The sequence below is a fragment of the Pygoscelis adeliae genome, unplaced genomic scaffold (genome assembly GCF_000699105.1).
Source record: "Pygoscelis adeliae isolate BGI_AS28 unplaced genomic scaffold, ASM69910v1 Scaffold31, whole genome shotgun sequence".
Lineage (NCBI taxonomy): Eukaryota > Metazoa > Chordata > Aves > Sphenisciformes > Spheniscidae > Pygoscelis > Pygoscelis adeliae.
Window position 1 is genome coordinate 5,702,468 of NW_008824233.1, and position 16,651 is coordinate 5,719,118.

Sequence of the window (16,651 nt, forward strand, 5' to 3'; positions counted from 1 at the left end):
CAAGATAACTTACTTCCAAAAAAAAAAGTTTCCAAAGGCAGTGGTGAGGTGGCCAGATGGTGGCTGGGGACCTGGGGCAGCCTTTGCTAGAGCCAGGGGCGAGGCTGAGAGGAGTGCTCGGTGGTAACCTGAGAAGCAGCAAGCCGCAAGGGGCGGTGGACTACTCTAGAGCTTCCCAAGCCCTTGGTGGCTGGGAACTGTTCCCAGACATCTCCCCTTTTGCCCATTTGCAGTGTGTACCTGGTCGTCCTCAGTCACGGGAAGTGCTCAACAGTCTGTAGAACTGGGCTGTTCAGCTGCCTTGGGCTTAGGTGGTTTTTTTTTATTGTTCTCTTATGATTATCGTTGCTAATGACTCTTACAGTGTGAATGTGGTACTGTCAGACTTCAGGGTTGTTGAGTCAAGAAAACCTGACTGGTAAAGTTCAGGTTTTTAAATTAAATGTCACAGGCTTCTTGTGTTATAAGCTGTGACCCAAATGTAGCTATTAATTCCTTACCTTCATGATAAGGTCTGTAGAACACAGAAGCTTTTAAAGAATTCCTTAAATGCAATTATAATGAAAACAATTGCAGTTGCTTGCAGATTCTAAACTAATTTGTAAAAACCAATTCCACTGCAAGTTCTGGTGTTTCATGCAATAATGCTGTTAAATACCACATCCGTGTTCTGCTACTTTAATTTTTGTGGGTGTTCTAAGGTACCGTGGAAACATTTTATGATGTTTTCTTTTTAAAGCTCAATTTCTTTTTTTTTCTGTTTTTACTTAGAGCATGTATATCTTTAGGATCCAAGACCCGGGCCATTGGGAATGCAGCAAAGAGCCAGGTAAATGAATCACTCTCATATTACTTACCTGACTTGTCTCCTGTTGAACTGCAGGAAGAAAAGGAATGAATAAACTTGATATTTTTCTGTTTTAAAGTAAATTTTCTACAGTAAGTGTGCATTTCACAGTAATAGTTACTGCTTCAACAGTATATTCCCTGTATTAAATTTGAAACAGTAGTTGTGCATTGTTTTGTCATTCAGAGTAAAAAATGGGAAGAAACAGAAAACTTTGTTTCTTTGCCAGTAAAAGATTTTTTTCATGCTTACTCATGACAGCAAGAATAGAGTTCATGATTAAATCTCCTCTGGGGGTGGGGAGGCATACTGTGCTTATGTGTTAGAAAAGTTGAAATGGAAGTTGAACAATGAAAGTTTGGTACAGATACTGGTTGTCGCTTATAATGTGAAATGAATGCATCTTAGTAATTTACTGTCTCAATTTGGAACTTTGAACAGAAGTAAAATTTCTCTAATCCTCTGTAAATTCACTTGCAACCTAGGAAAACCTTCCTTTGGAAGGAGAATACGTAAAAATTCATAATAGCCAGTATGAATCTACAAATTCGAAATAGTGCGGGTCTTACCCTCTTTCTTTGCATCCATGCATGATGTTAGCATGCTGAAGACTTCCTTCCCCTTAGTGTAGAGTGTAGGTAACTGGAAATTTGCCTGGCGGGTATAAAGGCAATAGAGCCCACCGGCAGTACCATGAGCAGTCAGTATACATGGAGGCTGTATCACTTTCATTCTGAGAAACTTTACGCTTTTTAACTGAGCTCAACCCCTGAACTTTGCTGGTGAGAAGGTGTCCTGTCAGTGCTCTTTCCCAGCTATTAAGTTTGCTATTTAGACTAGTAAACTAGGCTAGTTTTATCTTGGAGAAGATTACCCTGGAGTAATTTCTTTTGATAGCTTAAATACTGTGTTTGTTAGGATTTGTTTGTTCTGGTCCTTTCTTTACTTAAAAGTCTGTCCTTGAAGTAATTAGGTTGAAATACTGATGAGAGAATAGGTGTGGGGAGGCTTTATGTCCAGATGGGATCTGAATTAGAGGAGAACTTTGAAGGAAGTGAAATGCGTTAATTTGTTGAAGCTTCATTTAAGGTTAATGTAGGTAATAACTTCATTTGTTCCTGTAGACAGCCATTGCAATAATATGTAATGTGATCTCAAATACTGCATACTGTATCAGAAAGCTCTAAAATAAAAGGTACAGTGAAAATTGATGGCAGCAAGCTAATGGATATTAAAGAAGAAAGTAAATTAGATTATTTTATTTTTTTTAATGGGGACCATAGATTAAAAAATGGATGCTTCTTCTTTCTCCCCCCCCCCCTTTGCTTTCCAGTAAATGTGTGGGGCTTGACACGGGTCTTCAATATGTGCATTAAGCCCAACATAACAAGAGTTCCTTTCTGGATGGTCTTCTATAGTCTGCATGTTAGGGATAATTAAAAAAAAAATGTCTTTTCCACAGATTGTCACAAATGTAAAAAATACATTACATGGCTTCAAAAAACTGCATGGAAGAGCATTTGAAGATCCTTACATACAAGCTGAAAGGGCCAAACTTCCCTATGAACTTCAGAAGATGCCAAATGGCTCCATAGGAGTAAAGGTGAGTTAGAGCTTTGTGCAGAATATCTTTAGTGGTGAGAGAAAGATGAGCACTTTGGACCTTTGTCCCTTCTTACTTGAATTGACTTGTATTTTCCTTAAGAAAATAGATCTAAATATAGTCTTACTCATTTTTGAAAAGAAATGTCAGGTGATAACCACTACAATAACACCTTTTATTTTTCACAGAGCCTGCCTTAGCATAGTTTTGCTACATTTCTCATTTCACTTCTTTAAACGTTCAGGAAGATGTGGAGTACTTGCTGTATATTACATACTCATGTCTTCTAGTAATAAAGTAGTGTAAAAAAGGTATTGCATTGTCTCCCTTACAGGTGTACTATAAAATGTTGATAGCTCTCACCCCAAAAAAGGTTAAGTTTGTTTCATTCAACTTGAATAAAATTGGCAGCATAATAAATCTGCTGTTACCAAGGGATGAAGAACACTTTATTCCCTGCAGTAACATCTGCTCAAGTATTGTACTTTCTCCAAGATGTCTGTTGAGGTTTCTCATCATCATTAGTTTTCTGTAGTCACATTAGTAGCTTTTCACCTTACCTTACTAGATTTACCTTCAAATACATGTAATTACAGTGTGTGATTATTAGTATCATCTGAGTTTAGGTCTTGCAGACATGCAGAGACCAAGTTTCAGGAAAACAAGATAATGCTCAGAAGGTGTAATAATGAACAAGTTATTTTTAATTTGCTTCCAAACTAGATGGCTGGAAACTGCTCTTCTCAAAGTTGAGGCTTTCTGGCTTCAGTCTCTGAACGTGTCTATCTTTTAGCATTTTAATTTGGATCAGGAGTGCACTTCTGAAGCAGATCTCCCAATCATCCTCACTTAGTGGACTTTGGGTTGCTTTCTGGCGGGGCTTTGTACCACACAAAGTGAGTTTCTGTTGTTCTGTATACCTGCTCATGTCATACTAATTGCCCATGTAAATATAGCTGCTGCTCATCTTTCTGGGTTTCCCTGCACAGAAGTGTTTGAGATTGCTAGAGAGATGGCAGCCTGTCAGGAATTCAGGACATAGAACCTCACATGAAGGCTGAAGACTCAGATGTGTTTCCTGAGCAGGGCATGACTGTTAGAATGGCCTCGTTTGCCCCTTCCCTGCCTCATGTGCTTTAGTGACCTTGCAGGAAGCAAATGTTCCTTGGGTTTGATCCAAAACTCTTTTTTAGCTCATGTTAGGACAAATGTGATTCTATGTTTGTTATGCATTTTCTGTTTGGTTTTTTTAATTAACATAACAAAAATACTGTAGCTTTGTGAATAGTCTAGAGATAACACAGGTATTAAAGGTTTCCCACAAAACAATTTTCAGCTAAACTGAACTGTAGGATTTTTTGTAGGTAGCACAAATCCATAGCATCAATTGATACGGAGAGTTATTTGTGTCCAGAGGCTGGTGTTAAATTTGGGTCTCATTGCTCAAAATTGCAAAAAATGTCCAAGTCGCATGTCTTAAGAGAAAAGTTGAGATGATTTATTACAGAATTGCAAATCTCTGTTTCAGGTGAGATACCTAGATGAAGAGAGACTGTTTGCAATTGAACAGATTACAGGAATGTTATTGGCCAAACTTAAAGAGACTTCAGAAAGTGCTTTGAAGAAACCAGTGGCAGACTGCGTGATTTCGGTAAGTTGTAATATATTTGTTCGTTGCAATTCTTTCTGTAGATAACTTTATGTAAGCTAGTGCCATTTATGCTATGGTGCAATGGTAAGAGGTGCAAGTAGTGGATAGAAATCGCATCCCCCCCAAAAATGGGCCTTTATTCTCATTTGGAAAAACCTATAATACTTTTGTAATTATGTGTGAGAAGATGGAAAATTTCTTAAATCAAGAGTGTGTTTTCAGAAAGAACATCTTATGCTGATCCAGACTGGCTAATTAACTCCGAGTGCTACGTATAGTAATCCAAATTACTGTAGTTCTTGTTACAAATGGGAACTGTCCTATGTGTAAGCATATCTTTGTCAGTTCCAAAGAACCTTCCCAAATTAATGTTGAATTTCTTCATTGTTACATAGTTGAACGCTGTTGGGCTGTAGTGTAGTTGAGAGTTGCCTGAACTTTATGGCTCTGAGGGTCATACTGGCAATTTGAGAAGCCCAAACTACCTGCATTTGTTTGAAAAGATCTTTTATTTGACTGGTTTACTTGTGTTGGGTTTTTTTTCGCTAGTGTCCTTGCCCGTGATGGGGGAGTAGGGGGCGGAGCTTGAAGACAAGAGGTTTTGTTCCTGATACAAAGTCCTAAATGTCTGCTTTCTACATTGTCTTTGTTTACTGCTTCACTTCTGCTCTTGCTCTGGTGAGGAGTCTGGGCATGAGGGTTATCCCCTCTCTGTCAGACAGAGACATGGGAAGTGGAAAGCTGTATACTTCGGCTGTTAGAAATCTGCTTTGATATTTTTCCTTGCTTCCTTATGGTATACAAAGACACTTAGAGAGAATACTTCCCACCCAAACAAGGATCCTTGGCAATACACCACAATGGTAGCTAATGAAATACATTATGAATGTAGTTCTATGTCTTAAGCTTGACTGAAGTTGAAGATATGCCAACTTGCAGCCAGTTTCTAAATGGGCTCTGATTCTGCTTCGGCTATTTTTGGTGGAACTGAATGTTGTAGCGCACTGTAAGTTGGCACTGTGGTGGAGGTGATAACTGAAAATGGATAAAGATTCAGTTGTAACACAGTTTAGTTCAGCACTAAGTTTAGTTCCAGCGTCACTGTATTGCTTCCGCAGTAACTTACTTTGGGGCTATATATGAATATTTATCGTGTTGACTTGGCGCTGCACAAATGTTTTCAGACACTGGTAATGATTTTAGGATCAAAGACTCATCAGAAGAATCTTGGAAAATATTTTCAGGGCTTTTTTTGGTGCTTAAATCTACTTTGTTTAAAACAACTCTGGATGTCACTTCATTTTTGTTATACTTTGAAATTTTAATTAAAATATGCACTAAAATGAATTACGTAGCTGTTCTATTCAGACTGCCTTACTAATCTGAGGTTAGCTTATAACAGTTTCTTGTGGTATTGAAATTTATAGGGTTGCTTAATGGGTAAGTCTGACTTCTTTAAATTAAAAAGTCCATATTTCATAATATCCTGTATAATTATTTTTTGGAAACAGGTACCCAGTTTCTTCACTGATGCTGAGAGAAGGTCTGTAATGGCAGCTGCACAGATTGCAGGATTAAATTGTCTGAAGCTGATGAATGAAACTACAGCAGGTAAAGGGCAGCAACGCTTTTTTTTTTTTTAAATACCCATTCAGGCTGTTGAATCTGAGAGAGAGATGACATACTCCTGTTACACAATTAGGAGCTTGGGGAAAAAGCTATCCAGGCTAGTACTGCCCAATCCAGCTTGGGAATTGGAAACCCAGCAGCTGTTTTGGTGGGGTGGTGTTCAGCACTTACGAGACGTGATGAGAGTTTGGGTTTGCTAACTGGAATACGGTGCCACTTGAAAATAGCTATTCTGCTTCTGAAATAAAGCTGGTATCTGTGCGTACCTCTCTGCTGTACTGTGGAGCCGCAGCAGCTGTATCAGGAAGGCCTGAGCTAGCTTCAGAATCTCTTAATGATCCAGTTGGGGTGTGCACCTGACCTAAATTCTCAAGTGTTGTATTAAATAATAGTACAGTATTATCAGATGTAACCTGCATCTGTCTGAAGGATTGCAGTAAATACATTATTTAACATAGGAGTGTAGCAAGGTCTTGTAATTTTCTTTCCAGCTTACTGGAAGATGGGTGTGCTGGAGTAAAAATAAATCTCATGGAAGTATTAGAGAAATACTTTTTTTTTATCATAAGCTAATGTTTATTTGATGTGAAATACATTGAAGGGAAATTTTAAAATGTGTGATCCAAATATTTTTCATTTTTAACTATTTAATATGTACGCTTTAAAAGCTGCTTCTACACAAACTGCATTTTTATGGAGCTTTTTCTGAAAGCAGACTTGCTGATCATATTTAGAAACAACTTGATCTGTATGACTTTTCAAAATACCCAAATCAAGTCAAGCATAAGTCTATGGGATAATGACAGTTTAAACTTGTGGCGATCCTGTCAGTTGTAGCATTGGCACGACTTGTTTCTATGAAGTAACTTGTTTACTGCCTCCTTCTGGTTTTGGTGAATTCTAGGGTAGAGTATAGAAATACGTTACACTTCATGGGAACTAAAGTTGGAGCTGTTTAAACCAGTAATTTTTTTTCTTGATTTAAATTCTCTTTGCTTTTAGAAAGTCTCAACCAACTTTACAAATGAGTGCTGGTATTGAAATCTTAGATTCATATAAACTAGTCTTCTAGAACATTTTTTTTTATCCCTTGAGCATGCTTGAATTTTGCAAAGCTGAGCTAAAAAGTACTGAAAGTAAGGCATTTCAAAGGAGAGGTGTAGGCATGAGACTTAATCTGTGCAATTTCACAAATTAAGACGTTAATTTGGCTACAAGCACAACTGAAATACAAGGTGATGCTTTAGTAGTGTTAAACCTTCACTTGACATCTGTTTCCTCCCTTGACAGTGAAAAATGTGTTTTCAACACGTTAACTTTCTTTGTGATGAGCTGCTTTATATATGAACAGTAATTCTTAAACAGAAGCAAAAATAACCAATCTGATAAATCCTGGATCTAAAAATTTGAATTTATGATGGTGCATATGCTACTGGCTTTAAGTTAGTGTTTTGAAGGTGCACAGCATGCAGTTGTTGTTGAAAAGAGAGGTTATACAGAATACTTAAATGTCAATTATATGAATGAACATTTACTAGTAAAACAATAAATCAAGCAGTAAGAAATGAAAATAAAGAATGTGGCAACTCACAATGGTCTAAAACTTGTGACCGTTTTGACCCTTATGTTCTATTTGAGCAGAGTGATGGAGGTGTTTAGAAAGAGTAAACATTAGTAGTGTCTGTCTTATGGTAGTGCTTTTAATCATGGAATAGTTTGGGTTGGAAGGGACCTCTAAAGGTCATCTAGTCCAACCCCCCTGCTGTGGGCAGGGACATCTTCAACTAGATCAGGTTGCTCGGAGCCCTGTCCAACATGCTTTACAGTCGTATGCGGCTTTCCCTTAACTTCTGTGGGTTGGTGTTTTTCAGTTGCACTAGCCTATGGAATATACAAGCAAGATCTGCCGGCCTTGGAAGAGAAGCCAAGAAATGTGGTCTTTGTAGATATGGGACATTCTGCGTATCAGGTCTCAATCTGTGCTTTTAACAAGGGAAAACTGAAGGTACTCTTCTAAGTCATACAGTAAAATCCCATATTCCTGAAGTATTTAATTGAACAATACTCAAAATACTGTTCTGTGGAAAGATTGGTTTTTTTTTTAAACTAAATAAATAAGCAAGTTTTTTTAATAGAAAAAATTTCTGTTATTTCTGTTATTTTTTGGCTATTTTGTCTAATCAATTTTTATAAAATGCAGAAATGAAATATCCCGAAGTGTGTTTTGAAAGGTGCTTGACAATTAAGCATACTGCACAGTTTTTGTGGCATGTTATATCACTGAAATATTTGCATATTCTGGTAGGCTCATAAGCGTTGTAGTTGTGCAACTGACTTATCTATGGGAAATTGTTGAACTCCCTGAATTGCTCTCTGATGTGTTTTTTTTCTGCCATCCATGACGGTTCAAAATCTAAATTCCACGAGACATGAAGTAAAACTGAACAGTTTTCACTTCTGGTTTGGAGATTTTTGTCTGTGAGCTACTGATGGCTGAATGTTTTTTGTAAACTTGTCTTTGGTAGGAAAATGTAGTCATCTGAAGTCTTATGGAAGATGATGGTTTTTCTGTTTTGAGTAAATGACACAGAACTAGTAACAGCATGACAAAATAGCTATCCTAGTCTGCCTTTTCTTTAGTGAGCTAGTAAACGAAGTAGGGGCTGCAGCGTGGTAGAAAATAGCGTGGTAGATGTGATAGCATTTTATTTGGGGAGGGGAGAAACTAAATAATTGAGGAGTGATCTTTTTAAGTTGTTCTGTCTGGCAATGGCATAGAAGATGGTGGGAAAACCACAAAGAATTTTCCCATATCAAACCTGTTTTTAAAGGTGTTAACTTTATAAAGCTAGTGTTTGTATGAAAGCTATTCCTATATCTAAACAAACACTGTCTAATTTTAATCTTTGTTTTTTCATTTCTGTGCAGGTCTTGGCTACTACCTTTGACCCTTTTGTAGGTGGTAGGAATTTTGATGAGGCTTTGGTAGACTACTTCTCTGAAGAATTTAGGACAAAATACAAACTGAATGTAAAAGAGAATCCCCGAGCGCTGCTACGATTGTATCAGGAATGTGAAAAACTAAAGAAGCTTATGAGTGCAAATGCTTCTGACCTTCCACTCAATATTGAGTGCTTCATGAATGACCTTGACGTTTCCAGTAAGATGAACAGGTACTGTGCATTATTTTCACTGAAGCGCGGTGAAGTGTGGTCTCTAAGCTGTCTTGTAATGTGAAACACTTTCCCTGTTCCTGCAGAGCTCAATTTGAGCAACTGTGCGCTGCCCTTCTGTCCAGAGTGGAACCTCCTCTAAGAGCAGCCATGGATCAAGCTAGTAAGTAGGAGTTAGTTTAGGTACTACTTTTGGTTCAAGACAGTAACTAGTAATCCAGTTATCCTAGATCTCTTTAGTCATTAATCTTTTTAATATATTTTTGTATTTATTAGAATTGCAAAGCTAAGTACTGAAAAGTTAAATGTAAGTTCCATTCATATGCTTGTCATGTATGCATGATCCCATTCCTGTCTCATTTAGTGCATATACCACTCTGCAACCTTGGTTTATTGACCCTCATTCACCCCGTGTAATGGAAAAGGTTGGCGCTCTGAAAGATTATTTTATTTAAAAATGCAAAATGACCAAACGAAAACGATGATGGGAAAAACTATTATTCTTTACTGCAACTGTCTGGCCAGCCTGTTCCATATATGATAAATACATGTCCTCACTGACCCAAGAATTTGGCAGTATATTCTTGAAATAAATTACCCAAAGCATGTGCAAGTAACAATTTTTTTTTTTTTGCCTAATGTCATATAAAGGAGAGAATTAGATTTTCACAGGAAAAGGTTTTACCCCTAATTCCAGCATCTTCAACTGAAAGAAAGGGAAGAATTCTGCTTGTCTTGTGACTTGGCTAGATAGCTAATACAGGAAGTAAGAACCTGAATAACTGCTGAGCAGAGCTGTTCAAGGACTGACAGTTGTTTGAGATCACTTTATACACATATCTTGAATTCAGAATTAAAATGTTACCCTGCAAGTGCAGTCTAATATTTATTATATATTTTTAGTTAAGTGTTTTGCTTTTCTTGGCAACCAAAGTTAAACCAAACATAAAATGAGGTATATTTAGGTTTCATTTTGGTCTTGTTTGGAAGGGGTGAGGTATTGTCCAGTAGTGCAGGGCTGCCGAAGACAACCCAGTTACACACACTTGAGTTTGTGCACACCAGAAAGGGGACGCACATGGACAATGCATTTCAAAGAACGGCTGTCCTCACTGATGCTTGGCTTCTGCAGTTTCGAGGATTATGCAACTAGAAAACTTTGTAGCCTGAGGGAGGGACAAAGAGTTTGAATAGCCACATCATAACAAATCTGGTCTTAAAGATCTTGTTGGCCATTGAATATATTCAGTGCTTGTCACAGTGTCTAGATAATAAGAGAACTCTCTCTTTTTTTTTTTGGCTCTCCAAAGACAGCTTTTTGATATCTTGATGGTAACTTAAGGCCATGCACTCTCTTTTCTAGAACTTCAGCGTGAAGATATCTACAGTATAGAAATAGTAGGAGGGGCTACTAGAATTCCAGCAGTGAAGGAACAGATCTCTAACTTTTTCTGTAAAGAGATAAGCACCACGCTAAATGCTGATGAAGCTGTTGCAAGAGGCTGTGCTTTGCAGGTATAGTTATTGAAATTAAACTTCAGTATTGCTTCTTTAACATCATGCACTAATGAAATACAACTAACCAAAAGCAAAAGGTACTATAGCTGAAACAGAAGTAGAGTCTTACTTGTTCTTTCAACAGTTGGTGACAGTGGCCATGTCAGAAATGATTGTATTACATTTGGTAATTTGCTGCTGTGTCATGTTAGAAGGATGGTCTTGTTAGGAGACCTGTTAAATTTGATGACCCAAATTGCACTGTTCAACTTCTGTGTAGTCATTTGGAAGCTTTGCTGGGTATCTTTACTGACAGTCGCTGGGGAAGTAGCATCTGTTACTATTACTTTAATTTAGATGAGTCTTTCAGGTCAATTAACTTCCTACTAAGCATAGGAAGTTTCTGTTAAAAATCCTGTGATAAGCAGGACCTCCATGTGACCTATATGAATTGTAGCCTTTTTTGCGCTTAGGTATTAATTATTGTACTTGTATTATTGTATTTATCTGACTGCGTGGATATAATAAAATTTTGGTCTTTGTTTTGTAGTGTGCAATTCTTTCCCCAGCTTTCAAAGTGCGTGAATTTTCCATCACAGATGTTGTTCCTTATTCTGTAACATTAAGATGGAAATCATCTTACGAAGAAGGAACAGGGTAAGTTGTCTGGTGCCTACTAAAAAGTGTGTGTTTGTGCATATAAAGAAAAATGTTGAGCTATGGGAAAGACCAGGCCTCGGACTTTGAAGCTGTCATCCACTCGAACAGTTTTAATTTTCTTCTTTGCATTATACCTCTTGATTGCCAATTACCGCTTAATAACTGGAAATAAGTTTAATTAAGAAATGTTGGTGTGAAGTTGCTTAATTTTTGAGAATTGCGACATAGCATGCGTAGTCCAGCTTTGAGACCTACAGGCCTTCAGCCTGCAACTCTTGTCATAAACTGACTTAAACTACATTATTTAGCTGCTTGGTTAGCACGGCTGCTGATCATTAACATACGTTGATTTTGATTATCCATTGTGTTATGCTCAGTGGTTTAACCTCACTTAATATTTTACTGCTTTAGGGAGTGTGAAGTCTTCAGCAAGAACCATGCTGCTCCATTCTCAAAAGTAATTACTTTTCACAAGAAAGAGCCTTTTGACCTGGAAGCTTACTATACCCATCCGCATGAAGTGCCTTATCCTGATTCCAGAATAGGTAAGGACATGTGAATAAAAACCCTGTACCCAACTCCTGTTGATAATGGGAAAAGTGGTTCTCCTTTTTTTTAAGATTCGTTACTTCAATATTTCCTAGGTTATAGGAAAGCCCAGCTTCTTCAGAAAGGCTCAGCACAGTCATCCTGGTTTTTAGGTGCAGTGATCAAACAGTAGCGACATCTTTTGGCAGTTCCTAAAAAAATTTACTTTCTTCATTCTGTCTGTCTTCACTGTTTCTGAATGCTTTAAAAATAGGTACAAAGAGTTTAGTGCTCTATTGTCTGGGTTCTTTCAACCTCTATAAAATGGGTAAGGATCTTATGTGCCCGCCAGCCTGGATTCTTCAAAAAAATTGGATCAAAGGCCCTGTGAGCACTAGACAGTTATCTGTCCAGACAGGTATCTGTCATGTCTCTTTTTGTTAATCTGAGAACATACAAGATAGGCATTTCCTGAACTTAAGCATCTGCAGTAGGGTCTAAAGTATTAGAAGGTATGAATAAGTTTCCTGGTAGCTAATACTACCTTACTTGCAGTTACTAGTAGACTCCTCAGGGTCTTTAAACTAAGTCACAATTTTATTTACTGATTCATGAATCAGATATAAACTTGGTGCTACCTATTTAGCTGTCTATGCAAGAAGCTGTCGTCTTTAGGAAAGAACATTCTCCTTTACATGTGCACAGTCTGCATCATTTACTCAAATTTCCAGCAAGTTGCAAAATAAAGTATCAACCTCACCGCTTCTAGAAGCCTTGATAAGCACTGTTCATTCTCCAAAATGTGTAGTGCATCCGTGTTACTAAATTCAAATTGAATCTTTTATCTCTGTTAAACTTGGTACTGAAAAATAAAATGTTGAGTGGATGAAAGAAACCATTCAAGATGAATCAGAGTAATTTCTCTGTATGATGGTTAGAGAAGGCAACAGATAAGTAGAACGCCTAATAAAGTGTTATATTGACTTTTTTATGAAATACAGATAAAGCAGAAACAGCTTATTAATTATCAGTTAACTGATAATAATTGGGGAACCAGGTTTTAGTTTATCTAGCTGCGGCTTACATTGTAGAATTGACAACTAAGTGGGAAGTTTCCAAGTAGTTTAAGTTACATGAAGTTGGTACTTAAATAAACACCCTTCAAGGAATGTATTTTATTCTTTTTTTCCTCTTTCACTACCTTCTATAACAACAATTAAAGTCATCTTTGTTTTTTCAAGGGCGTTTCACTATTCAGAATGTTGGTCCCCAACATGATGGCGACAATTCCAAAGTGAAGGTTAAAGTGCGCGTCAATATTCATGGCCTTTTTGGCGTGGCTAATGCTTCTATAATAGAGAAGCAGAATATAGAGGGAGATCACAATGACACACCCATGGACACTGAATCATCAAGTAAGAACCAAGGCAGAGATGATGAGCTGGTATGTAAACCTGTAAATATCTACACTCTTTGTAATTCTGACAAGAGAGCCAATAATTAGAGATTAAATCATAGTGTATAGCTTTTGACAATTACTACTTCTCCGCCCTTAAATTATTTCTTCAGTTATGTAACACATTTCTTCATGTTTATTATTAAAGTACAGCCGGCATGGCACTAAGAAAGCAAAAGGAATGTAAAACCAGATTCTAAAGAAAAAAGTAATTTTTTCATTGTTCTTTACCATCTCTACTAGTCTTAGCATTATCTAGTGTTGCTATCAAATGGCAGCATATTTAATGAGATCTGTTGACCAATGAATTCTAAAGGCTTGTTCTTACTCAAGTACTACATCTTCATTGAGTAAAAAATACAGTATTTTTTTATGTATGGAAACCTTGTTCTTCATAAACATTCTTTCACTAAGGGCACTTCGTTATGTACTTCAGTACTGGCAGTTCTTACAAACTGGCTTGTAAGCCCATAGGGGAACATTACTGAAAATAAATGTGCAACAGCTTTGTCATTAATACTGAGAAATTAACAAAATGATGTTCTCTCACTCTAGTGCAAGGAGGGTCAACTTTCTTGATAGTGCATTGCATACTGGGAGTAGCGAGGTGCAGCTATTCATTTGACATTGTAGAGTTGAGGACTGGGTGCCAGGGAGCGCTTTGCAGCTGGGAGCGATACACCAGCAGTGGCCTCGGCAGCCTGCCTTTCTTGCTTGTGCCCTTCTGTAGCTTGGGATTTTGGTTATGTCACAGCTCACAGGGCGGAGAGATGACAGCGTAGAGAAAAAGAGGATAAAGCAGTGGGCAAGCTGCCGCTTCGCGCTCCTGTCTTTCTGAGATTGCAAAGTGCTCAGCAGTGACCAGTCTCGCAGGCTGTCAGGCATACCGAGGGAGGGTTTCTTTAGGGAGTAAGGTTGGACAGAAAGCAAACACTCGGCAGCTTTATTTAGAAGAAGGGTGAATGCATTTCCTGTCCTTTTAAAATTTGTCCTTAGCAGCTTTTTCCACTTTAGTTGAATATACTGCAGGAATTAGAGCAAGTGGCTACACAATTAGCATTACATAATTGATATAAGCAACTCCTTGAATATTATACAGCTTTCCAGGAACTTGAGCATATTTGAAATGCCAAACATGATGCAGTTCCTTGTGGATGAGTGAAAAACAGTTGGAAGTGACATAGCTGGCATTTAGTGTAATAGGCGTACTGCGTGTGGAGGTTACTAAGATGAGTACGCTGTGTTCAGTAGAAGAGTAACCACTTCCATCCTCAGGCTTTCAATCCGTAGTACTTCTGTTCATCTAACACATCTTCTGTTTTACAATGGTGCTTGTCAGCAATTACCTTGCGTTATTGAGGATGATACCCTCGACTCTGAGGAGGAGGTTTGTGGTGTATATATGTATTATTTTCCCCCTCTAGCTTTTCTGTGTAGGCAAAACAGTTCCTTCCAGTTGTGTTGCCTTTTCTGTGTGAACAGTAAGAACAGTAAATGAGGATTTATTTTTTATCCTACTCTGAAGTGACAAAACTTAAATTTGGTAAAAGTAGCCTTCTTGTTTTCAATTTTTATCATTAAAAACTTGCTGAATCAATTAACGTAGCTAAACTGCAACATATGCACCTGTGCTAGAGTTTGAAATCCTTAAATAACTTTCTTGTATTTCACAGAACTAACAGTGGATTACTTTACATGCATATGTAGTTTGTGAATCCAGGAATCTTAATGCCTTGTAATGGAAGTAATCTTGGACCTTTCAGACCTCTGCTACAGCTTGTTATTTATTGATGCTGTGGATGTCCAAGTATTGGAGTCATCCTGGAAACTTTAGACTTATCCATTACTATGTTATTAAAAGTCTTTTGCAATGATGACAGGGAATTGTATTACTTAAACTAAATCAAGTGATCAGCACTAGTAATTAGCGATGTCTTTAAGATCCTTAAATTTAGAATAAGGCATAGGTGAGCTACAGAGAAATTTTGAGTGAAACTTCCTTAATTTCGGGTGGCAGGGAGGGAAGATGGTTGGTCATGTGCTCCAAGAGGCTACTACAGAAACTAATTTTTATGGTCCTATGAGACAGATGCAGGTAACAATTACAATGACTAAATTACTTATGCTTTGGATTACAAACTTTAAAGTTTAGGTGAAAAATGATACGAGGTCAAAGTTCTGGCTGTTCCATAGAGAACCTATTGTTACTGCCTGTGTTGGTGGTGTGTTTCTAGAATGTTCTTTGCATACATTTTGTATGTATTTATTTCTAATTTAAAATAGAGTATTCACAAGGCTTAATGTAATTCTTCAGGAGGGTACAGACGGCAACATCGTAATTATTTCAACGGGGACAGGCAGAATAGAATTTCCATTTGATTTGAGAAAGATACGAATACAAGTGCTATATCAAAATGCCTGTTTAGACATGGTGAATCAAAAATTCTTAAGTTTGATTCTTAAGTGTCCTTATAGTATCTGTGATCTACTGTAATTGACGTCAGTCTTAAATCGTACAGCAAACCTTTGCATTCAGTTATGTAACTCTTTTTCTAGGATAAAATGCAGGTTGATCAAGATGAAGGTATTCAGAAAAGTCAAGCTGAACAACACAACCAAGCAGATGAGGAAACTGAAAATGCAGGAACCGAAACAAAAGTTTGTATTCAGTATTGATAAGGAAATGTAATGTTGCTTCCCTTAGACCTTTTTTGCCCAGTATTCTCAAAGTCATTAATCTTCCTAGTTGCAAACATGGGACTGTATTTAGAGGAGTACAGCTATATTAAATGGTTAAGTTAGGAATCCTACCTTAGCACTTTCATTTTCAACACAGTATATGATTAAGACTTGGAAGTAAGTTTCTGTCAAGATAGTTTTATAGTGAAGATGGAATCTAGGGAAACTTAGGAAATGTTATGAGGAAGAACATGCGGTGCCTTTAGCTTTTGAACAGGTTTTCTCAACAGCTCTTCACGTGATGTTTAAAGAAATTAAAATCCGACAGTTTGGTTCAAAGGTAGTGGTGATTCTGAATAGCGGAGGAATAATTACGTGCTTCATTTACACATGAGTAATTTGTAGCTGTCATACTAGTTTCATTTGTCTCTCTTCTTTTGAGCATAAACGTAGCAATATTCTATTCTTGAAAGTTTCTTAATAGTGTAAATCTTTCTATAGACTGCTGCTGGAGACAAGCAAGATCATCCAGCCCAGCCAAAGGCTAAAGCGAAAGTTAAGAGTATTGACCTACCTATACAGGCAAGCCTCTACAGACAACTGGGACAAGATCTTATCAATTGCTATATAGAAAATGAGGTAAGCAGCATAAACAGATGACCACTCAAATTAATGTCACTGTAAATAATTATCCAGAAAGTATTTGCAACCATAAAATTATTATCTAATTTAGAATTCCTTGGGGGTTTGTCCTTAATTGTAAGGGGTTTTGTTTTGGTCGGGGTTTTTTGAGAAATTAATCAGTTTCACTAGACTTAACTACCCAGATGTCTGAGTTTGACCTATTAGCCTGTCATTACCCAAAGTATCGATAACATTCTTAGGCAGGAAATGCCTGGGATTGCCAGTGAAGACTGCACAGTATGTT

At 37.4% G+C, this 16,651-nt stretch overlaps 1 protein-coding gene across 1 annotated transcript in view; it reads left to right on the forward strand.

Moving 5' to 3' along the window:
* Nucleotides 1–777: 777 nt before the first annotated feature.
* Nucleotides 778–16,651, forward strand: part of HSPA4L (heat shock 70kDa protein 4-like) — a 21,815-nt gene continuing 5,941 nt past the window's right edge. The window contains exons 1-13 of the mRNA XM_009334929.1: nucleotides 778–829; nucleotides 2,310–2,450; nucleotides 3,979–4,101; nucleotides 5,613–5,712; nucleotides 7,602–7,735; nucleotides 8,659–8,903; nucleotides 8,990–9,066; nucleotides 10,267–10,418; nucleotides 10,951–11,057; nucleotides 11,472–11,605; nucleotides 12,830–13,032; nucleotides 15,601–15,702; nucleotides 16,225–16,362. Of these exons, the coding sequence (XP_009333204.1) occupies nucleotides 2,424–2,450; nucleotides 3,979–4,101; nucleotides 5,613–5,712; nucleotides 7,602–7,735; nucleotides 8,659–8,903; nucleotides 8,990–9,066; nucleotides 10,267–10,418; nucleotides 10,951–11,057; nucleotides 11,472–11,605; nucleotides 12,830–13,032; nucleotides 15,601–15,702; nucleotides 16,225–16,362 (1,542 nt within the window). The 5' untranslated portion in view covers nucleotides 778–829; nucleotides 2,310–2,423. The remainder of the gene's footprint in view (nucleotides 830–2,309; nucleotides 2,451–3,978; nucleotides 4,102–5,612; nucleotides 5,713–7,601; nucleotides 7,736–8,658; nucleotides 8,904–8,989; nucleotides 9,067–10,266; nucleotides 10,419–10,950; nucleotides 11,058–11,471; nucleotides 11,606–12,829; nucleotides 13,033–15,600; nucleotides 15,703–16,224; nucleotides 16,363–16,651) is intronic.